The 24,612-nt window shown below is 40.2% G+C and overlaps 1 protein-coding gene across 1 annotated transcript; it reads right to left on the bottom strand.

Annotated features, from left to right (window-relative positions):
* Positions 1–677: 677 nt before the first annotated feature.
* On the bottom strand, positions 678–24,345 carry LOC139470164 (sodium-dependent dopamine transporter-like). The gene is made up of 13 exons (XM_071252467.1): positions 24,231–24,345; positions 23,666–23,797; positions 22,455–22,743; positions 21,896–22,028; positions 21,557–21,691; positions 21,241–21,344; positions 18,373–18,497; positions 6,401–6,513; positions 5,866–5,994; positions 5,492–5,591; positions 2,282–2,382; positions 1,383–1,553; positions 678–815 (listed from the first exon to the last, which is right to left on the bottom strand). The coding sequence occupies exons 1-13, from the start codon at positions 24,343–24,345 to the stop codon at positions 678–680; spliced, it is 1,785 nt and encodes a 594-aa protein (XP_071108568.1).
* Between the last annotated feature and the right edge of the window lie 267 nt (positions 24,346–24,612).

Below are 24,612 nucleotides of genomic sequence, written 5' to 3' on the forward strand. Positions count from 1 at the left end.
CTCATTTGGCACATCGCTGTGACCACCAGTTTCAGCGTGATAACGCCCGTACCCACACTGCCAGAGCAACAAGAGACTTCCTCCAGCAGAATGGCATCAAAACCATGCAGTGGCCTGCCCTCAGTCCCGATTTAAATCCCATTGAGCACCTGTGGGACGAGATTCAAAGACGGCTGAATGACGTCCGACCAAGGCCGATAACTGCAGCTGAAATGTGTCAGGCGTTCCTCAGAGTGTGGGCTCAAGTGCCTATGGCATTCATCAACCGTCTCATCCATTCCATGTATCGACGTTGCACAGCAGTCATCAAAGCACATGGCGGACACACGAGATTTTGACTTGTGATGCCATTTTCTCAGAGACTAGTGTTGTTTTTCACTTTAAGAACTTTTGACTCTTTAATTTCAACCTTGATAATCAGTTTCATCTTTTTCATATGTCTCAAGTATGTTTACAGTGTTTGGACAAAAAAGGTTTCTCATATATCTATCCATGGTGACGTTTCTTTTGTGGTTCACTTTAGTTGTCGTGTGTACAAAAATGAAAAATTAAATGTGTTAAAAATATTGAACTCGGTTCTCTTTTGAGATTGTAAATATTCATCATCAAATATCCCTCATGAAGCTGGCACGCCGTGATATAACTGAAATATTGTTCAAAGCGGCGTTAATCCCGACTCACACACTCGATGTCCTTTCTGATGGAAGACATCTCTCTTGTTCAAGGGCCATTGGCTGAAGGACTTCATCTGCTGTACTGTCACTTGACGTCCTACGTATCCAAGACGGATCCGGAACCAGGGCATGTTTTAGTTTCTGAAATGTCGTTTATTGTGTCAATACACCAAAGATTTATTTAATAATTTATAAGCTTCAGATTGTTTGTAGACTATATATAAAGTAACTTACTCTATGTTTCGGATAAATCAATGTGAGTGAGTGAGTGAGTGAATGAGTTGAGATTAACGCCGCTTTAATCATTCCAGTTATATCACGGCGTGTCAGCTTAATGTGGGAGTAAAGCCCGAAGTGATGCAGGTCTCAGACGTTTACCACTTCGGTGAAACCCACGAGCCCAGGTATGGTGCTGACAAACCTAGAAACATAGCAATATTCCAGCAACATCACGGCGGGGGACACCAGCTATTGGGCTTCACACATTGAACCCATGTCGGGTCTTCGGCGTGACGAGCGAACACTTTAACCACTAGGCTACTCGACCTTTTAGATTATATAGTTTTCGAAGTGGTGTAGACCAAGCTGTAAAATGGTCGGAATCATGTTAGGTTCGGACATTTACTTATGCAAATGTAATTATTGAATGCGATTCTTACATCTAAAACATATACCTTTGCAAATGTTCAAATAAATGATTCAACTTACCATTTTCAGAGTGTTTCCACTTGATCTGAAGACAGTTACGCCGAAAACGATAGGAAGCGGAACCAGAGAGCAAACAGATACCATCCAGCCAACTACCGTGGCCCAGGGAGGGTAGTCATAGTCACCATACTTAGGAGGCCGGTATGAATACAGGGAATGGCAGAAGATAATCTATAAAAAATAGTGATCAAATCATGAAGTACTGTCTCTACTTAGCGAATGTCATAATAATATTATTGTTTAACATTTTCATATTATATGCATGCGATTTAGTCATGCTATTGATAAGTGAATCATGAAAAATATGCAGGTGAGGATGCACTATAGAACAAACGTCATTTTACAATATATCTAGTTAATATACCTTCTTGGATGCAGTCACTTATCGCGTTGAAAATGTCACCACAATAAATATGGAGTTCTCTGTGTTCATGTGCATATTAAAATTCTGATGACTTTATGTTGGCGTACTAGGTATGCTTTTATAAATTCCACCCCCAGGCAAATAAGGTCTCCAGCTTTTTGCAATATTCCAGTAATATGAGGGCGGGGTACACCTGAAATGGGCGCTATGATCAGTGGCTGACTTCTTCACAGCATGGGTACAATGTGTGAGGCCCATTTCTGGTGTCCCACGCCGTGATATTGCTGGAATATTGCTAAAAACGGCGTAAAACCATACTCACTCACTCAATATTCTTCACGGACAGATGAAATGTTACCGACTGTAGCGTATACAACATTAATTATAACTCAAAATGTATTTGAAACTATATATGTTTACTTCGGAATGTACTTAACACGTGAAATAGGCCCTGATATCCAAATAACCTTCGTGGAGGTTTTTTATGGGGTTGAGTTATATTGTTTCACATATATTTAGCTGTTGTGAAGCATACCAGTAGAAGCAGAGGGCAGATGTACTTGATAGAGATTATCATCACGTGGGGAACAGACTTTCCCCACATGGAATTGATGTCCTCTTGAAGCCTTCTTGCGCCTGAAATGTATAATGGTCTAACGGTAAATAACTATGTCAAGTACATGACTTGTAGATTTTTAACTGCTATGTAACATCAAGTATATTCGGAATGAAGGTTGAAAAAGACCTTCCTGCCCTGAATGAAAGTCACGACGGGAACCATTGAGACACAGAGCCGCTCCTCCTGCAGAGCTGAACAATATTGGTCCTGTACGTGAGGCGCTTCAGGCCATTAACGCACGCCGCGTCAGAGTTCACCCCACAGTTCAATGGAGTATAGGCCAGGACTTTCGAATTCTTAATCAATTGACAAAAGAGCTGTGCGTTGACAGACGTAGTACTATTGGAATATAACCTGATTCAGGGTCCATGCTGGTAGCAAAAGTATTGTGATCTACCTTCAGTTGCTGGCGAACAATAGCACTTTTCATATTGTATTGTTCCATATAGTAGTATATTTTTATGATTGTATGCTAGTTTTAAATATCAATCTGTAATATTCTAGTTATTTTACTGTCAATCGATGACAGGGTTTTATTTAGTCTAAATATACTCAACAACAAAAGTTCCTGTGACACCAATATTTTAGTGTATTTTTCAAACAAGTAAAGTTTGGTTTTCAATATTGTAGAACATGTATGGGATCAAGTCATAAAAACGCAACTGCTACAGAAAAACATGCATTCCATGCAAAAGTTGACTTTTATGCAAATCTCATAAGAAGAATGGGTATATAAACATGTGTGTAAATGGGATTCCATATGCATTGTTTAGCATCGTGCTGACAACAACCACTCAGAGAAACAACAAAATTACGCAATTAATCAACATTACGAAATGTCACGCCTGTCCGAAAATGAGCGTCTGGTTAGCCTGAAGCAGGATCGAGTCAACGTGATGTTGCAAGACAATTTAACGTCCACAGAAACACCATTTGGTGTTTATGGCAACGTTGGCAACCATCCTCGGAGTGGCAGGCCACGCGTAACCAATAATCGACAAGACAACTGGATTCAAACAACACACCTAAGAAATCGATTCCAGCCCGCAACAGTGACTGCAAGAAGCATCCCTGGCCTTCGACGAATATCTTCACAAACCGAACGTCGTCAGCTCAGATGTGCAGAAGACCCTACAGACATCCCATTTTGACAGGACATTTTGATCCGTTTGATAGTGGTAGAGGGAAATCTCAATGGACAGCACTACCGCGACGAGATCATCGGCCCTGTTGTTACCTTTCAACGTGACAACGCCCGGCCTCATATTGCGCGACTTGTTCAGGACTCTCTTCAACAAAACAACGTGAATGTCATGTCCTGGCCGGGTCGCCCCCCTAATCTCTCACCAATCGAGCACCTGCGGGATGAGATGGATCGGCGCCTTTGACGTCAACCACGTGTTCCACAGACACTCCAGGAACTTCGAAACATGCTCCAGCAGATATGGACAGATATCCCACAGGACTTTGTGCGACGCCTGGTCCATGCCATGAGACGAATATGTGTTGCTTGCATCGCAACCAGAGGTGGACACACAACGCTATTGATTTGTAAATTGACATTTTGGCATGTTCATGTGTTTTTTTTTTAATGAATTCACGCATTTTCTGAAGTCCATGAACAAACCTTATATAATATCAACAGGGCCTGGAAGCACTCGGGCATTATACAACATTAGCAAGGCCCAGTTGCACTTAGACCTGACAAAAGAGCAGTTAGCTTTAGAAGGTCTAGTAGCACTTGTACCGTATTTTACATCAACAACGTCCGGTAGCACTTGTACCGTATAGGCACATTTGCTACAGAACTTCCCATAACACCAGCCACCAACAAGGCACATTGGCTACAGAACTTACCATAACACCAGCCAACAACAAGGCACATTTGCTACAGAACTTACCATAACACCAGCCAACAAAAAGGCACATTTGCTACAGAACTTCCCATAAGAAGACAACAACAAGGCACATTGGCATCAGAACTTTCCATAACACCAGCCAACAAAAAGGCACATTGGCATCAGGAGAACTTACGATAACACCAGCCAACACCAAGGCACATTTGCATCAAAACTTCCCATAACACCAGCCACCAACAAGGCACATTGGCTACAGAACTTCCCATAACACCAGCCAACACCAAGGCACATTGGCTACAGAACTTACCATAACACCAGCCAACACCAAGGCACATTGGCATCAAAACTTCCCATAACACCAGCCAACAACAAGGCACATTGGCTACATAACTTACCAAAACAAGACAACAACAAGGCACATTGGCTACAGAACTTACCATAACACCAGCCACCAACAAGGCACATTGGCTACAGAACTTACCATAACACCAGCCAATACCAAGGCACATTGGCTACATAACTTACCAAAACAAGACAACAACAAGGCACATTGGCTACAGAACTTACCATAACAAGATAACAACAAAGCACATTAGCTACAGAACTTACCATAACACCAGCCAACATCAAGGCACACTGGCTTCAGAACGTACCATAACAAGACAACAAGAAGGCACATCGACTTATGAACTTACAATAACACTAGCCAACAGCAAGGCACATTGGCATCAGAACTTACCATAACACCAGCCAACAACAAGGCACATTGGCATCAGAACTTACCATAACACCAGCCAACAACAAGGCACATTGGCTACAGAACTTACCATAACACCAGCCAACACCAAGGCACATTGGCATCAGAACTTACCATAACACCAACCAACAACAAGGCACATTGGCATCAGAACTTACCATAACACCAGCCAACAACAAGGCACATTGGCTACAGAACTTACCATAACACCAGCCAACACCAAGGCACATTGGCATCAGAACTTACCATAACACCAACCAACAACAAGGCACATTGGCATCAGAACTTACCATAACACCAGCCAACAACAAGGCACATTGGCTACAGAACTTACCATAACACCAGCCAACAACAAGGCACATTGGCATCAGAACTTACCATAACACCAGCCAACAACAAGGCACATTGGCATCAGAACTTACCATAACACCAACCAACACCAAGGCACATTGGCTACAGAACTTACCATAACACCAGCCAACAACAAGGCACATTGGCATCAGAACTTACCATAACACCAGCCAACAACAAGGCATTCCAGAATGACAAAAATTGCAACGGATGGGAAGTATGTAAACCAGTCCACGAGCGTCAAAACGTATATTCCACCCTGAAATACGGGAACTCAGAGGTAGATTAGAACAGTGATCATCCTACTGTACATAATTTAGTTTGAAGTAGCATGAATGTTGTAACTATTATGTTGTGTTATTTTTTAGGGTTTGCATTCACATCAGGTAAAAGTATATCAAGGTTATGACGTAAGTTAACTCATGGTATATTATGTGATATCATATCACGAAAAGCGTGTTCACACCTTCATGTGTCTTAATGTGATATATAGATGTTTCAAACCGAGGCAACGACACTGGACTTCATCTTACCTGCGTAATATACAGCAATGCGAAGAGAAAGTTTCCTACAGCGATCGCGCCAGTGACAAGCCACCTACGTTCAGCTTGTACCGGAAACTGGTCTCTTACTGCAGCCACGACGATTTCAAATGCGGGAACCTGTCAATACAACATAACCTGATTGGATATATAGGAACACAGTGTAACGAAGTTAACTAAAGGCACTGGGCACTGATACTATCACCTGTTTATAACTGCTTCATGTTTACCAGTACTAGTTCGAGTACACTGCCTTTCTATTGTACAAAGTAGAGAGTGCAGTATACAGCATGTTGTTTCTTTTGTTTGCGCTAAACGGTCCAAAACTGCAGCTACATGACGACAGCCTATAAGTATCAAGTATGGAACAGACGGTCCAGTGATTGATATTATGAGGTGTGACCTACCGATCATTTAAGTCGCTTCTTACGACCAGCATAGGTTCCTGAGGACATATTCTAAATTGCAATCCTTACGGAGAACATTATATGTATAACATATGGCATGCTGCTGAAAAGAACATCACCAGTGAATCTATCTCCAGAGTCATCAGCATCAAGAAGGTGAAAACCGCCCACACTTGAGGCAGAGGGAGGTAAGTCAGGATTTGTGGGAAGACAATGAATATCAGATTGAATCCTGAAAAAAACCAAAGATAGTATTCATCAAGGATATGTACAGTAATCCTGAACAGATTGTGTGTATTCATAAGCCTTTCTTTGGGGATTGCCTAAAAGTCGGGCCAAGAAAGGTCGGGCCGGGCCAGCGGGTAATACTAAAAATGGATTGCAGAATAATAAAACGAAACGTGCATATCTAGGCAGATCTCAAATGTCCAGAAACGGGTAGTTTTGCTCATTTAATTGAGTTTGAATCAAACTGTATCTTCAGCAATGTAATAAACTGATAATCATAGCTACATACCGAGAGTTCATACCGAAAAGTCAATGTCTTGACTGTGTCTTTACTTTGATGAGAAGGTTTCTCACCGACCTTAGCGTGGAGGGGTGTGATGTCCTGGGCAGGACTTCGAAATGACAGTGTTTTGACTACTCTTCTTTCATTAATTAACGTGTTTGGCATACCTAATTAACCTTTACTAATTCATGTTAAACCAACACAGGATGTTTTCTGCAAGTGGATATTCGCGAATGTCATAGGACTGACACGATACGTGTTAATAACTGTCAAAGCGCTTCTAAAATAACAACACATACTTTACATCTATAGACTAATTATAATATCATATCTACCTATATAACACTTTAGTGTCTCATATTGCAGTAGCAAACACGGTGCTCAAAAGTGAAGCCCTTTTCCCCCTACATTCTCTCTATCAGAAGTGTTTGGCTTGTGTTGGGTCCGACTTTGCCCGGGCGGTCAAAATCAACTTTAAACACACAGATGTATCTTCAAATGTGTTTACATCTATAGATTAGTGTTATATCTACCTATATACTACTTTATAATGTCACGGTACATCGTATTTAAAGAAAACAGGGGGCTCAAAGTGAAGCATTTTTACTGTATTTTCTTAAGAAAATCTCTGTCAGAAGTGTTCGGTCCGACTTGGCCCGGGCTCTCAAATCAACTTAACCTCACAGATGTATCATCAAATGGATTCACACCTATAGAATAGTATTAAATCCACCTAAATACCACTTCATAGTGTCTCAGATCGCTGTGATTAAAGAAAACAAGGTGCTCAAAGTGAAGCCCTTTTCCCTCTACATACTCAACATAGTCTCTATCAGAAGTGTTTGGCTTGTGTTGGGTCCGACTTTGCCCGGGCGGTCAAAATCAACTTTAAACACACAGATGTATCTTCAAATGTGTTTACATCTATAGATTAGTGTTATATCTACCTATATACTACTTTATAATGTCACGGTACATCGTATTTAAAGAAAACAGGGGGCTCAAAGTGAAGCATTTTTACTGTATTTTCTTAAGAAAATCTCTGTCAGAAGTGTTCGGTCCGACTTGGCCCGGGCTCTCAAATCAACTTAACCTCACAGATGTATCATCAAATGGATTCACACCTATAGAATAGTATTAAATCCACCTAAATACCACTTCATAGTGTCTCAGATCGCTGTGATTAAAGAAAACAAGGTGCTCAAAGTGAAGCCCTTTTCCCTCTACATACTCAACATAGTCTCTATCAGAAGTGTTTGGCTTGTGTTGGGTCCGACTTGGCCCGGGCGGTCAAAATCAACTTTAAACACACAGACGTATCTTCAAATGTGTTTACATCTCTAGTTATATCTACCTATATAATACTTCATAATGTCACGGTACATCGCATTTAAAGAAAACAAGGGGCTCAAAGTGAAGCCCTTTTCCCTTTACATTCTCAACATAGTCTCTATCATAAGTTTTTGGCTTGTGTTGGGTCCGACTTGGCCCGGCTGTCTAAATCATCTCAAACCTCACAGATGTATCATCAAATGGATTCACATCTATAGATTAGTGTTATATCCACCTAAATACCACTTTATAGTGTCTCAGATCGCTGTAATTAAAGAAAACAAGGTGCTCAAAGTGAAGCCCTTTTCCCTCTACATTCTCAACATAGTCTCTATCAGAAGTGTTTTGATTTTGTGTTGGGTCCGACTTGGCCCGGGCGGTCAAAATCAACTTTAAACACACAGACGTATCTTCAAATGTGTTTACAACTATCGATTAGTGTTATATCTACCTATATAATACTTTATAATGTCACGGTACATCGCATTTAAAGAAAACAAGGGGCTCAAAGTGAAGCCATTTTCCCTTTACATTCTCAACATAGTCTCTATCATAAGTGTTTGGCTTGTGTTGGGTCCGACTTGGCCCGGGCGGTCAAAAATAACTTTAAACACACCAGATGTATCTTCAAATGGATTCACATCTATAGATCAGTGTTATATCTACCTAAATACCACTTTATAATGTCACGGTACATCGCATTTAAAGAAAACAAGGGGCTCAAAGTGAAGCATTTCTACTGTATTTTCTTAAGAAAATCTATGTCAGAAGTGATCGGTCCGACTTGGCCCGGGCTCTCAAATCAACTTAAACCTCACAGATGTATCATCAAATGGATTCACATCTATAGATAAGTGTTATAACCACCTAAATACCACTTTATAGTGTCTCAGATCGCTGTAATTAAAGAAAACAAGGTGCTCAAAGTGAAGCCCTTTTCCCTTTACATTCTCAACATAGTCTCTATCAGAAGTGTTTGGCTTGTGTTGGGTCCGACTTGGCCCAGGCGGTCAAAATCAACTTTAAACACACAGACGTATCTTCAAACGTGTTTACATCTATAGTTATATCTACCTATATAATACTTTATAATGTCACGGTACATCGCATTTAAAGAAAACAAGGGGCTCAAAGTGAAGCCCTTTTCCCTTTACATTCTCAACATAGTCTCTATCATAAGTTTTTGGCTTGTGTTGGGTCCGACTTGGCCCGGCTGTCTAAATCATCTCAAACCTCACAGATGTATCATCAAATGGATTCACATCTATAGATTAGTGTTATATTCACCTAAATACCACTTTATAGTGTCTCAGATCGCTGTAATTAAAGAAAACAAGGTGCTCAAAGTGAAGCCCTTTTCCCTCTACATTCTCAACATAGTCTCTATCAGAAGTGTTTTGATTTTGTGTTGGGTCCGACTTGGCCCAGGGGGTCAAAATCAACTTTAAACACACAGACGTATCTTCAAATATGTTTACATCTATAGATTAGTGTTATATCTACCTATATAATACTTTGTAATGTCACGGTACATCGCATTTAAAGAAAACAAGGGGCTCAAAGTGAAGCCCTTTTCCCTTTACATTCTCAACATAGTCTCTATCAGAAGTGTTTGGCTTGTGTTGGGTCCGACTTGGCCCGGCTGTCTAAATCATCTTAAACCTCACAGATGTATCATCAAATGGATTCACATCTATAGATTAGTGTTATATTCATCTAAATACCACTTTATAGTGTCTCAGAAGGAAAACAGTGTTCGGTCCGACTTGGCCCAGGGTGTCAAAATCAACTTAAACCTCACAGATGTATCATCAAATGTGTTTACATCTTTGGATCAGTGTTATATCTACCTATGTACCACTTTATAATGTCACAGTTTATCGCATTTAAAGAAAACCATGAGTTCAAAGTGAAGCCCCTTTTCTCTACATTCTCAACATGACTAGTATTATATCTACCTATATAACACTTAATAATGTCGCACGATAACTAAAAAAAAACTGATCTGTTAAAGTCGAGCACTTTCACTGTATCTTTCAAGAAAATTTCACCAAATGTGTTGGAGTGAAGTATACTCTTTAAAGTGAAGCCCTTTTTTCATGGTATGTGTCTGGTCGGAAAATCCCTTGCTTTTACCTAATCCGTCGTGTTTTTTTCAAGGATCATGCTCACAGGGTAACACTTGGAGAAGGTAAGGTGGGACACTTTGCATTTCAGGATAAACCTCTCCCTCAACCCTGCTTAATGCTTCTATTATCTATGAGTGTGTTTAGGAAAACAGGATTATCTGAGACAGTTGTAATCTGCCATACCGCGAGAATACGTGCTGCATCTCCGAGCAGCTCGTTCTGTGAAAACACACTTCTCCTGAACCTGACTTGGACCACTCAGTATTATTGTCCTGATGGTTAAAAGACACCATAAATTAAAGTTCTCTATACTAAAAAGCGATAACCTAGAAATAAACCAACCCTTCACAATAGAAGAACTAAACTATGTACTCCAAAACAGGAAAAAGGGAACAGCCCCAGGACTAGACCTAACATCCTACCAAATAATCAAAAAACTCCCTCCCAAGCTACTCCAGTCACTACTCAAACTCTATAATCTAATCTACCTAAACGGCCAGGTACCAACCTCTTGGAAACAGGCTCTAGTTATCCCTATCCCTAAACCCGACAAACCTACAAACCAAGCTAACTCTTACAGGCCAATATCTCTGACCTCAAACTTATGTAAAGTAATGGAATCTATGACCAAAAATAGATTACAACACTACCTAACTCTAAACAACACCATAAATACAGACCAAAGCGGGTTCACTCCTGGCCGCTCAACTCTAGACAATCTCGCCCGGTTAGAACAGGAGATCAAAACAGGACAACTCAACAAACAATATACTACAGGCATCTTCTTGGACTTCTCAAAAGCATTCGACATGGTTTGGCACAACGGGCTAATTCAAAAACTTAAAAAAATAGGACTAAAAGGACAAATCGTTAACTACATCCAGGACTTCCTAAATAACCGAAAAATCACAGTGGGTATAGACCAGGTTCTATCGGACCAGTGTCCCCTAGAAAACGGCACTCCCCAGGGCAGCATTCTTAGCCCAACACTCTTTAACATAATGATCAATGATCTCTTCGAGGGCCTATCCCCTAAAATTAAAACATCCAAATTCGCAGATGACGGAGCCCTCTGGATCCGCACAAAAAGTATGTCAACTTCCCAAAATCTACTCCAAAAATCCCTAATTAAAATACAGCAATGGGCAGACAAGTGGGGCTTCTCCCTAAACTCCGAAAAAACTACAGGAATAGTCTTCAAACACCGAAAAATGAAACACACCACCCCAAATCTTAAATTAAACAATAAACCAATTAAGTTCCAAAAACAAACGAAATTCCTAGGGCTAATCTTCGATCAACACCTAACATGGGAGGCCCACGTTAAAAACTTAACAACTAAATGCAGCAAAGATCTAAACGCACTAAGATGCCTCACCGGCTCCAACTGGGGGGCCTCCAAAGATACTCTACTCTCTCTCTACACATCACTAATTAGGTCAAAATTAGATTACGGATGTGCGATCTATGATACGCTTAGCAATAACCTAACCAAAAAACTAGACTCAATCCAATACCAAGCTCTTAAAATAGTCACACGTTCCCAACATGGCACCTCTCTCACTTCACTTCAGGCCTTAACAGGAGAAATGCCACTAAACCTACGTAGGCAACACTTAACCCTTAATTTCTGGGCCTCGTCCCAATCAAACCCTCTCATCCAAAACCTCATAAACGAAAATATCCGCCCTCGTAACCAGGCTCTAACTAGGAAGAACCCTTTACTTACTCCAATATCTCAACGAATTTTCAACTACCTAAACGAAAACCAAATAGATAACCTCCAACAAAACTGCAAACCATCAAATATATTTACCCCAAAACTAAAAATCCCCAAAATAGACACATCTCTGGCAAACTCAATAAACAAACAAACCGATCCAAACATAGCTAAATCCACCACACTAGCTTACATACACGAAAACTGGCCAAATTGGTGCCACATCTACACAGACGGATCTTCCGATCCGATCACAAATCGCACTGGTTTCGGAGTCCACATAGCACAACCAAATAGGAACACTCAATCTTATCGACTCCCAAACAACCAATCCATCTTCACTGCAGAGTTAATGGGCATAGCATCCGCCCTCCATAACCAACATGCTAAAAAACATAAAAAAATCCTAATACTCACAGACTCACTAAGTGGACTACAGGCCCTCCAAAATAAAAACACCAAAAACCGCCCTAAACTCATTAACAAAATACTCAAAAGCGCAAATAACTTAACAGAGGCAGGCAAACAAATAGCATTTATCTGGATCCCAGCCCACGTAGGAATATATGGAAACGAAAACGCCGATCAAGCCGCCAAAAAATCCCTCAAAATTCCTGAAATAAGCCTTAATCTACCAATATCTAAAGCAGAGATCAAAAGCATTAACAAACGTAAAATCACCCAAAAATGGCATAAGACATACCTAAAAACAAACACACAGATAATCAAAATCCTCAAAAAACCTCTAACCAAACCTAAAATCCTCCATCCATCCAAGAAAATTGATAGAATAATCACCAAACTCCAAACAGGTCACACTAAACTAAACAGTCAACTCTTAAAAATAAAAAAACACGCAACCGGAAAATGCCCACACTGCCCACACCTGGAAACAATAGAACATGCACTCTTACACTGCACGCACTACCAAACCCACCGAGCAACACTCCAAACAAATCTAAAACTAGATAAAGCCATAACCCTAGAATCAATCCTAAATCCACATAACAATATAGAAAAATTTAAAGCACTAGGCGTATACTTAACTAAAACCAATCTAATGATCCGCATCTAAAAACACTCAACCACGCCACATAAACAAACAAACACACACCAACACACTCCCTTAGTACACTACCACACCCCTAGGCATGCATTCCAAATTTCAAAATCTCCAAAACTTATATAAGCAACCACTAAAACCCCCCTCTGGTTGCAACACCTTTATTTTCCCTTCAAAACCACGCTAAATGGCCCGACCGGGCCCGTGTGCGAAATACGCTCCAGTCGGAAAGCGCACGTTAAATCTCCAAACGTAAGTAAGTAAGTAAGTAACTAAAAAGCTCAAACGATTTAACTAAGGCAGGCAAACCAATAGTATTCATTTGGATCCCCACCCACATAGGAATATACGGCAATGAAAACGCCGATAAAGCAGCTAAACTATCCCTTAGAATCCCAGAAATAAGCTTAAACCTACCCATCTCCAAATCAGAAATTAAAAGTGTTAAAAAACAAAAAAATCACCAAAAAATGGCATAACCTATATCAAAACTCAAATAGCCAAATCAAAAAGGTATAAAAAAACCGCTAACCAAACCAAAAATTCTACATCCGTCCAAACAAAATCGACAGAGTAATTACTTAACTCCGAACAGCACATACCAACCTAAATAACCACCTCAAAATAATAAGAAAACACGCAACAGGAACCTGCCCACATTGCAAACAGCAAAAAAACCCAGAACACGCACTCATACACTGCACCCACTACCTAACACACTGAACTACACTACAAACCACCCTAAATCTAAATAAGGCTCTTACTCTAGAAGCAATCCTAAACCCACAAAATAAAATAGAAAAATTCAAAGCCTTAGGCGTATACTTTATCAAAACAGAACTAATAAATCGCATTTAAAACCCCAATAAACTACCAAAACCAGACCACATAATCAAACTAACAAACTTCCATACTCAGGTCCCTTAGTTCGTCCCCCAAACCCTCTTGGCATTTTTTCCAAATTTCAAAATTTCCAAAATTCTATATAAGCAACCTAGTGGACACCCCTACTGGATTGCCAAACAACTTTTTCCCCTTTTCGGAAACACATTAAATGGCTTGGCCGGGCCCGTGTGCGAAATACGCTTCAGTCGGAAAGCGCACGTAAAATCTCCAATATAAGTAAGTAAGTAAAGTTCTCTATATATCTAGCAACTTTTTTTAAATAAGCAACCCCTAAAGCCCCCTCTTGGGTTGCACACCACTTTCGCACCTTTCGGAAACACATTAAATGGCCTGGCCGGGCCCGTGTGCGAAATACGCATCTGTCGGAAAGCGCACGTTAAATCTCTAAAGTAAGTAAGTAAGTAAGTAAGTAAGTAAGTAAGTAAGTAAGTAAGTAAGAAGTAAGTAAGTAAGTAAGTAAGTAAGTAAGTAAGTAAGTAAGCAACTTTGTTTTACAGTCGTGGTGTTTAAGATTATGAACCACCCGTGACAAGTCGATCCGACAGGTTGAATGATACGCAGGATGCAAAAGGAGGTGAGCGCAAGTACGGTACAGAAACTGAAGTAAGTTGGGCTCTCTTAGTTTTCTGTATGCTTACACATCCTCACGTCATACTGGATTTAATTTAGTTTCTTATTCTAATACTGCTAATCTTTGTCAGTGGCCAGTGAAAGTATCACAAGGGAAAATTCCAATATATACAAAATATACAATTTGTATATATGGTATATCCAAAAATATACAATTTGTATATATGGTATATCCAAAAATATACAATTTTGTATATATGGAATATCCAAAAATATACAATTTTGTATTTATGGATAGATTTTACCACTGCTTTACTCAGTTCCTTTTCACTGGATTCTCACAATATGTGGTTCATATTGAAAATATTACTAGTAATACCGGACAGTATTATTGCATGTGACAAATATACTTTAAGACTATGTTCATTATGACAACTATATTTGGAGTGTTATGAAATAATTGGCATTTATTCATGTTGACAGCATTTTACATAATAAAGAAATAGAAGATTTCAGCAGACTTTTGTAACAGTTAAATATATAATACGTCCGCCTACTGTTTACAAATAAGATGATCTATACATACAAGTAGTTCAGAGTAGTTTTAAACAGTGACGGTAAAATAAATTTATCGTGAATAGCGGCAAATATGAATATATACAATTTAATATATATGTTTCTGTTATGTCATGGTATGTTGATTCTGAATCTAAAATATTGCTTGATATTGTTTGCCGAACAGTTGTATGCACTGTCCAATCAATCAATAGTTGGGAGATTTAACGAGCGCTTCAACCTCTGGCTATTTCGCACTCGGGGCAGACGGGTCCTATAGAATTATGAATAGTGGTAATAATGATTAACGTCTAGCCCAAAATACTGTAAATGAAGGGGGATAAAGTAGGAGGAGAAGGGTTGGGGTTGTAGAGGCAGTAAGAGGCCGTGTAAGAGATAGAGAAAGTCCTACGTTAGCCACGGTCTAGGGGAGTATAAAATAAATAGGATAGGTAGAGAGAGAAAGAATATCAGTTAAGCTGATGTATAAATACTAATAATATAAATAAATAAATAATGATTTGGGGAAAAGAAAAGGGTTAATGGATATGAGTAGGTAACCTAAGCTAATAAACCGGGGGCTAGAGCGGGGGGTGGGTGGGTAAGGGCTATGCGTCGGCGTGTGTGGCAGTGAGCGTGTTGTCCTTGACATTGGGTGGATGGCTGGTTGAACGGCTATGTTGTTGCTATGAATGGATATGGGAGAGTTTGGGGCGCGGACGTTGGAGGAGACAATCCGCGCTAGGAGTAGGGAGCGCGGACGTTTTGTTATCTTGTTCTCTCTCTACCCTCTACTTCCTTAATCACAATTTAAATCCTAAATATACTTTCGGGACTAACACTGTGGCAATTTTAGACCCTCTGTTTCTGTATTTACTTGAGCTCATTTCCCCTAAGGTTTACACATCTCATAAGACTAAGTCATCAATGATGTCAAAGCTGTCTGACATGTTTCTTATGAACAGTTTATGAAGCTAAACAATGTCCAAGTGACTTAAGCACAAAACTACGCGAACACTTCTGACATAGAATTTCTTAAGAAAATACAGTAAAAATGCTTCACTTTGAGCACCTTGTTTTCTTTGAATACGATGTACCGTGACATAATAAAGTGGAATTTAGGTAGATATAATACTAATCTAAAGATGTGAATCCATTTGATGATATATCTGTGAGGTTTAAGTTGATTTTGACCGCCCGGGCCAAGTCGGACCCAACAAAAGACAAACACTTCTGATAGAGACTATGTTGAGAATGTAAAGGGAAAAGGGCTTCATTTTGAGCCCCTTGTTTTCTTTAAGTACAGCGATCTGAGACACTGTAAAGTGGTATTTAGGTAGATATAATACTAATCTATAGATGTGAATCCATTTGATGATACATCTGTGGAGTTTAAGTTGATTTTGAGAGCCCGGGCCAAGTCGGACCAAACACTTCCGACAGAGATTTTCTTAAGAAATACAGTAAAAATGCTTCACTTTGAGCCCCTTGTTTTCTTTAAATACGATGTACCGTGACATTATAAAGTGGTTTGTAGGTAGATATAACACTAATCTATAGATGTAAACACATTTGAAGATACATCTGTGTGTTTAAAGTTGATTTTGACCGCCTGGGCCAAGTCGGACCCAACAAAAGACAAACACTTCTGATAGAGACTATGTTGAGAATGTAAAGGGAAAATGACTTCACTTTGAGCACCTTGTTTTCTTTAAATACGATGTACCGTGACATAATCAAGTGGTATTTAGGTAGATATAATACTAATCTAAAGATGTGAATCCATTTGATGATACATCTGTGAGGTTTAAGTTGATTTTGACAGCCCGGGCCAAGTCAGACCCAACAAAAGACAAACACTTCTGATAGAGACTATGTTGAGAATGTAAAGGGAAAATGACTTCACTTTGAGCACCTTGTTTTCTTTAAGTACAGCGATCTGAGACACTATAAAGTGGTATTTAGGTAGATATAATACTAATCTAAAGATGTGAATCCATTTGATGATACATCTGTGAGGTTTAAGTTGATTTTGACAGCCCGGGCCAAGTCGGACCGATCACTTCTGACATAGATTTTCTTAAGAAAATACAGTAGAAATGCTTCACTTTGAGCCCCTTGTTTTCTTTAAATACGATGTACCGTGACATAATCAAGTGGTATTTAGGTAGATATAATACTAATCTAAAGATGTGAATCCATTTGATGATACATCTGTGAGGTTTAAGTTGATTTTGACAGCCCGGGCCAAGTCGGACCGAACACTTCTGACATAGATTTTCTTAAGAAAATACAGTAGAAATGCTTCACTTTGAGCCCCTTGTTTTCTTTAAATACGATGTACCGTGACATAATCAAGTGGTATTTAGGTAGATATAATACTAATCTAAAGATGTGAATCCATTTGATGATACATCTGTGAGGTTTAAGTTGATTTTGACAGCCCGGGCCAAGTCGGACTGAACACTTCCGACAGAGATTTTCTTAAGAAAATACAGTAGAAATGCTTCAATTTGAGCCCCTTGTTTTTTTTAAATACGATGTACCGTGACATAATAAAGTGGTATATAGGTAGATATAACACTAATCTATAGATGTAAACACATTTGAAGATACATCTGTGTGTTTAAAGTTGATTTTGACCGCCCGGGCAAAGTCGGACCCAACACAAGCAAAACACTTCTCACTTTAAAAGTCCAGTTTCCACCCTTGCCGAACTAGGCTGGAATTCCTGGGCTCGATCGTAGCGCCACCAGTGGCTATTACGAGTTATGTCCTTTCAATGCCTCTCCTATTGACCAATCAGATTCAACCTCTCGTATCACCTGCATTTGCTTCAAACAATACGGTGGCGCCCAGTCAAGACGATCTGATTGATAATCAATATCTACATTGTGATAAAACGAGTCTTACATCGCGAAATGCATCAAATCACGTGAGCACTTTGATTAAAAGCATGATAAGATTTAGAAAATATCTGTTGACAACGAGTTAGCGGTGCACATGTTTTGCAAATCCTGCAGTCGACCGAAATCTGCATGACACTTTACGAACCGGATTTCGATTTCGGTGCGCGATTTTGATTGGACTATGCAAAGACTCGTTAGTCCAGTCAAAATGTAACTCCATAATACCAGCCTAAATCGGCAACTGGACTTTTATAGTCAGTTAACTCACTTGCCTCGGGAAGATGAGGTACGGTGGATTAACGTATTATTATTATTATTATTATTATTATTATTATTATTATTATTATTATAACTGCCATACGATATCTGTTCCGTATACGTCAAAGTAAGTCTCACCTGATGATTCAAAATCCTCCACAGATAGACCCCGTTTGTAGGCAACATGCCCAATAACCGCGAAGAAAGCAAATCCAAATATGATCGTGCTTATCATGTCGATCAGCGTTACCTGGATAGCATCTCTGAAGAATAGAAAAGATTTAAGAAAGTGATGATACCAGGTGTTCGCGAAAAGGGTCAGTATATCATGCACCCGCGGGTAGCACCCGCCATTCATGGTATAAACATAGCAATGTAAGTATTTATGTTAGTAAGATGAACCAGGAAATCCAGTGACACGAAAGTACAATTTCTTATTTGTTGAAACTAATACAACGGTACGTTACGTTTGATCTACGTCTGCTGTGTACAAGTGCAAAGATTGTTGAGAAATATACACTCTTAAAAAAATGAAACGAACAGGTAGTATGTAGTATTGAACCTTACTACACAAAAAATCTGGTATATGAATTGGATATATGTCATTGGAAAATGTTGGTGGCCTGATATTCGACAAACGGTGCTTCAAAACGAAGCAATTGACGATTGGTAATGTCTTAAACGGCATTGTTTCAACACTTGTTCAAAACTGTCATGGAGGAAAAGAGTAATGCAAAATGCACGTGCAAGTTATGGCATTCTTAACTCGTGGTAGTGGTTATGAAAAGGCTAGCATAGGCCAATAATTTGTCATTCAATTGTCAACATTTTTCGAAAATGCCGTGACTCAGCGCTGCTGATTGGAACATCGCTATAGGACGTATCTAAAGAGGGGAGTCGCCGTCTTCTGTTGCACGCCTTTGGGACCGACACACACAGTTCGATTCCACTGCAGACCGTCCGAGAATCGGCCGACCAAGAGTTACCACCCCTGCATGGGATCGCTATATTCGACTGTTCATCCTACGTCATCGGAATGCCACAGCTACGGAGACTGCAGGATGCGTCCCTGGTTTGAGGACGATATAGAACCAGACTGTCAAGAACCATCTTCGCGAGGCTGGAATCCGACCCAGAAGACCAGTTATCGTCCCTGTTTGCAACAGATCCATCGACAGCGACGCTTGTCTAGGTGCCATATCATTCTGCCTTGGCATTTGAGAAACTGGAGACGAGTGTGGTTTAGCGATGATTTCTTCTTCACCGGTGAGACGAAAGACCGTGTTTATCGCTGTCGAAATAAGCGTTTTATTTGACGAATTCGGAGGCGGTAGTGTCACGGTGTTGGGGGCCATATCCTACACCACGAGATCTGAGACTTGTTGTCGTTCAGGGAAATTTGACAGCAAATCGCTACATGAATCAAATTCTTCAACCTCACCTTCTTCCAATCATTGACCGCCAGAGGGATCTGTTTCAACAGGACAACTTTCCACCGCACACAGCTCTTGCCACGGTAGACTACCTTCATAATTCCAGCATCAATGCCTTGCCCTGGCCGTCGAGATCTTCGGATCTCAACCCAATCGATCACCTTGGGATGAACTCGATACGTCAATGTCAGGACACGCCGCAGACACTCTCATTACTGGGCAACGCGTTACAAGCAGAATGGCGTAGAATTCTGCAGGACAGAATTCCTACACTTATCCAGTCACTGCCGAAGAGATGCAGAGCCGTGATTGCTGCCCGGGGCGGTCACACGAGATACAGCGTTCAGCGCAGCCTTATGGCCTTATGTGACATGACAATGAACAGGTTTCAATGCCTTTGTACAACGACAACATGACTATCGAGCTCCAAAGTTTCATATTTGTATCAATGATATTATATATATTAACAAGATTAACAAAATCTACCTGTGCGTTTCTTTCTTTGAAGAGTGTTTACGGTTCTCCATGAGTGGGGCGCAGTTAAACAGTCTCGGCTCAAACATTTCATTTATAGATGACTCAGCAAAGATAAATGCAACTGAGTCCATGATAAAACGCAGCAGAAACTTTGACCCAGTTCAAGTAATGCTACCATCACACCAAAGACGTTCTATCCTGTTCTACCCCGTTCTAAACAAAATACCAAAGCGGGCTGTGATCACGGTAGAACGCGTAGTTTGGCATAAAATACGATGCTAGGTCGTTCATAAGCCTATCTCGTTATTATCTCGTTCTTAACCAGTCTGCAGTCCGTTTCTATCCCGTTCAGATCGTGTGAAAGTGCCCGTTCACCCCATTCCGACAACGTTTCGAAGCAGTTCGAGCACGTCCGTAGCCGGTCTAAGCCCGTTCTTAACCAGTTCAACCTCGTTCTACCTCGTTCACAATGCGTCCAAGCCAGTTCTAACTTATTCTTAACCCGACCAACTCGTTCGCAGTACGTCCTCATCTCGTCCCAAGTGCGTGTGTATTCGCGTCCTGGCCCGTCTCCTATGGATACTGAGCGCGTTGTAGCCAGTCTTCATTCAAGTTCAGGGCTCCTAGCTGTACACATCATGCCTCCAAAGAGAAGTCGACCCGATCGGTGTTCACACGTTCTGAAATCGTAACACGTCCCTAGTATGTTCGAAGTACGGCAATTCCGTTCGTAATACGTCGTTCTAATACGCCTAACGAAGGCTTTACAATTGTTTCAGGATGTAATTTACAATAATAATAAACTGGGCTTTAACTTTGATCAACAGATGTGTCTGTCCTTATGTCATGAAACAGCCTCGGTTGCATAAATAACAGTCTCTTGTATGAATATTTAATCGAAGTATATAGTCGAAATATAAACTAACCTCCTTTGATAGGCAATTAGAATTTGGAGTGCTAAGTAAGGATAAGAATTTATGGATGAACAACTTCTTTATTACAATTAATATTTAATAAATTAATTGTAATAAAGAAGTTATTCATCCATAAATTCTTATCCTTACATAAACTAACCTGAACATATAGTTGTACGTACTTGAAACAGTTATTGCTGAACCTACTGTGCCCAGACAGCGTGATGACACATCCGAATCCAATACCCAAGGAATATAAGGCGAAGCTGCATGCCTCAATCCATATCTGAATAAACAAAGAACAACATCATGCGTTTTGTTGTAGAGAAGTAATCAACTCCAAACACTATTCAGCCAACAATCCAGACAGAAGTAGGATGCATCAAACGCGATCGCCCTTCCCACCAAGCTACATACCAAGTTGCTTTTCCTCTGTGATCACGAAAGTTAAAGTACATATTCATGAGTATTTTAGGTTTGAACCAATAAAACTCTTACTTTGGGTTCAAGTAGTTTCTCAAACCGTGGGTAGATGTAATAGTAAATTCCATCTGCGGATCCCGGAAGTAGACAACCACGGACGAGGAAGACAAGCATGAGGACGTATGGCACCGCGACGGTGACGTACACGAGCTGAAAAGAGAAAATTAAACCAGAAATTAAGCCAAGTATTTCATACTGATGGTCGATGACTTAGTTATTCCGCGACTCTCACATACAATTATCACAAGCTAGGTTAACATTACCGTTACGTTGCTTTGAAAGGCATAATCTCGACGAACGAAATGGAACGAACGAAATGGAATACAAACATTTTAAAATGACTTATTTGACTACCTTGCCAGATACCCTGATTCCCTTGAATACACAGAGGAATAATATGACGTAAGTGATGAGGAGGCAAGCGGCCATTGTCCATCGTAGGTGACCAATTGTCTCTAATCCAGAGGTAACTTGAAGCACTTGTAATCTTATGAAACAAACAAGATAATGTGCGCTTCTTATTTGTGTAAAATATCCTGTATTAGTCATAATTAAATTTCTCTAAAATAAAACGTAACTCCTTAAAAATGGTGTTTTCAAATAGGCATACTTTTAACAATACACATAATATTTTCTGGTCATGACCCTTTCAGTTAAATGGGCACATCAAACACAACCTTACAATAAATATTGTTCACATTTCTTCAAGGGCATCCGTAAGGTTAGAATAGTAAAGTGAATGCAAAAAATTCTAGATCATAAGAGGCAGCCTACATTTCATAATCCACAAGGAAATTACGAGCTAATCTGATATATGTTCTGCTGTAATGGGCTTTGGCTTGGAAAGTCTTGTGCTGTGTGTGTTCTATAACCAGAAAATATTTATTATCATCAGTAGTATTCCTATGCTTACCTCCAAAACTCTTCGGTAGCAGTCATTCCGATGGCAGATGTAACATTAATGGGGCCTGTACCATACGTGCCAACAGTTGAATTGGTTAGCATATCTGAGACATTAGTTACCGTTCTATTGTCATCGATGGTATGAGATATACATGTTTCTGTATTCCAGGTGTTGCCACAGTGCCCCCACGGAAGGGAGGATGAAAATGAGTTGTAGAAATAGTAGGCAAACCAAGCAAAGATTACACTGTAGGACGTCGTGTAGAGAAACATGATGATCACTGTTCCCACACCAATACCTGGAATCATAGATACAGACAAAACTACTCTTCCATCATTATACAGTTATACCCCCCAGGGCATGTGTTTGTAACTGTTCCCACCTCAATTCCTACAGCCAACAACAGGGGACCGTAGATGCAGATAGAACTCCACTTTTCCATCCTTATACTGTTATACCCCCCAGGGCATGTGTTTGTAACTGTTCCCACCTCAATACCCGCAGCCAACAACAGGGGACCGTAGATGCAGATACAACTCCACTTTTCCATCATTATACTGTTATAACCCCCAGGGCATGTGTTTGTAACTGTTCCCACCTCAATACCCGCAGCCAACAACAGGGGACCGTAGATGCAGATACAACTCCACTTTTCCATCCTTATACAGTTATACCCCCCAGGGCATGTGTTTGTAACTGTTCCCACATCAATACCCGCAGCCAACAACAGGGGACCGTAGATGCAGATACAACTCCACTTTTCCATCATTATACTGTTATACCCCCCATGGCATGTGTTTGTAACTGTTCCCACCTCAATACCCGCAGCCAACAACAGGGGACCGTAGATGCAGATACAACTCCACTTTTCAATCCTTATACAGTTATACCCCCCAGGGCATATGTTTGTAACTGTTTCCTCATCAATACCCGCAGCCAACAACAGGGGACCGTAGATGCAGATACAACTCCACTTTTCCATCATTATACAGTTATACCCCCGATGACATGTGTTTGTAACTGTTCTCACGCCCCGTTCCCTGTTGAGTGCAGGTATTGATGTGGGAACAGTTACAAAATTCAATGCATGCAGCCAACAACATAAAACCATGTACACCTAAAAATCAGTTGGGTATATTAATGATAACTGGCTTCATAAACTGCCGGAATATATTTAAATCGCTCACTAATTACAATAATTATTTAAGAAAAAAGGTTACCTTTAAACGGTGGACACAGGTTCCAGACGTTGACAGGCCCACTTTGTGAGTATTGACCGATGACCATCTCCAGAAATACACAGGGAATAGTACCGACAATTGTAAACAGGACGAATGGGATGAGGAATGCGCCTAAAGGAAATATTGAGTATTGTAATTCAATCAAAATATATTCATTGTAACAACAGGTATGAAGTAAACGTACGAGTACTGTCGTTTATCAGTTTCATCATTCTGGATGTATTGTTCAAGGTTATTGGATATCTGTCCTGAGGAATCTGTACTGTCAATTCCAGAAGGGAAGTAAATCCGAATTAACATAGGATTATTAGGTCTATCCTGTTTTCAGTGATGAAATACGTTTTTTCTCTCAGAAATAACTAAATCCACACCTTCAATTAGTGAAACTTAAAGCTAAAACGATTACCGTGGCGGGGCCTCGCCAGCACAGACTCAAACGACTCACTACGAACGATAAATGGGTGGGGGGTGGGTTTTGGTGGTGGGGTTAACATCCAAGTGATGGCAAGTACAAAAGGTTAAACAGTTCAGAAAAATAGTTTACCGCCGCCATTACGCATACAAAGGTACGGGAACTTTATAAATGTCCCGGATCCAACTGCAAAGCCAAGCAGTACGATGACATAGTCCAGATGATGACGCCATCTCTCATGTGCCATGTCTGAAATCTCACAACAACAAGATACTAGTATGAAACAAATTGATTGATTACAGTATGATTGTGGCAGCCGTGCCATGCGTACACACCACAGAGCATGTATTTCATATTAAACAAAACAATCATCCCCATTTAGTTCTGGTCCTCTTCCCCTTCTCCCTCAATCTATACTTGTACACAGCTTTCGGACCTATCCCAGTCCGCAGAACAATGGACAATGTGGTTTGTGTTTATCTTGTAACTGTCCAGGATATTTAATCTGTAGGAC

The sequence above is a fragment of the Haliotis cracherodii genome, unplaced genomic scaffold (assembly GCF_022045235.1).
Source record: "Haliotis cracherodii isolate W230 unplaced genomic scaffold, xgHalCrac1.p SCAF_20, whole genome shotgun sequence".
In the NCBI taxonomy this organism is placed as follows: domain Eukaryota; kingdom Metazoa; phylum Mollusca; class Gastropoda; order Lepetellida; family Haliotidae; genus Haliotis; species Haliotis cracherodii.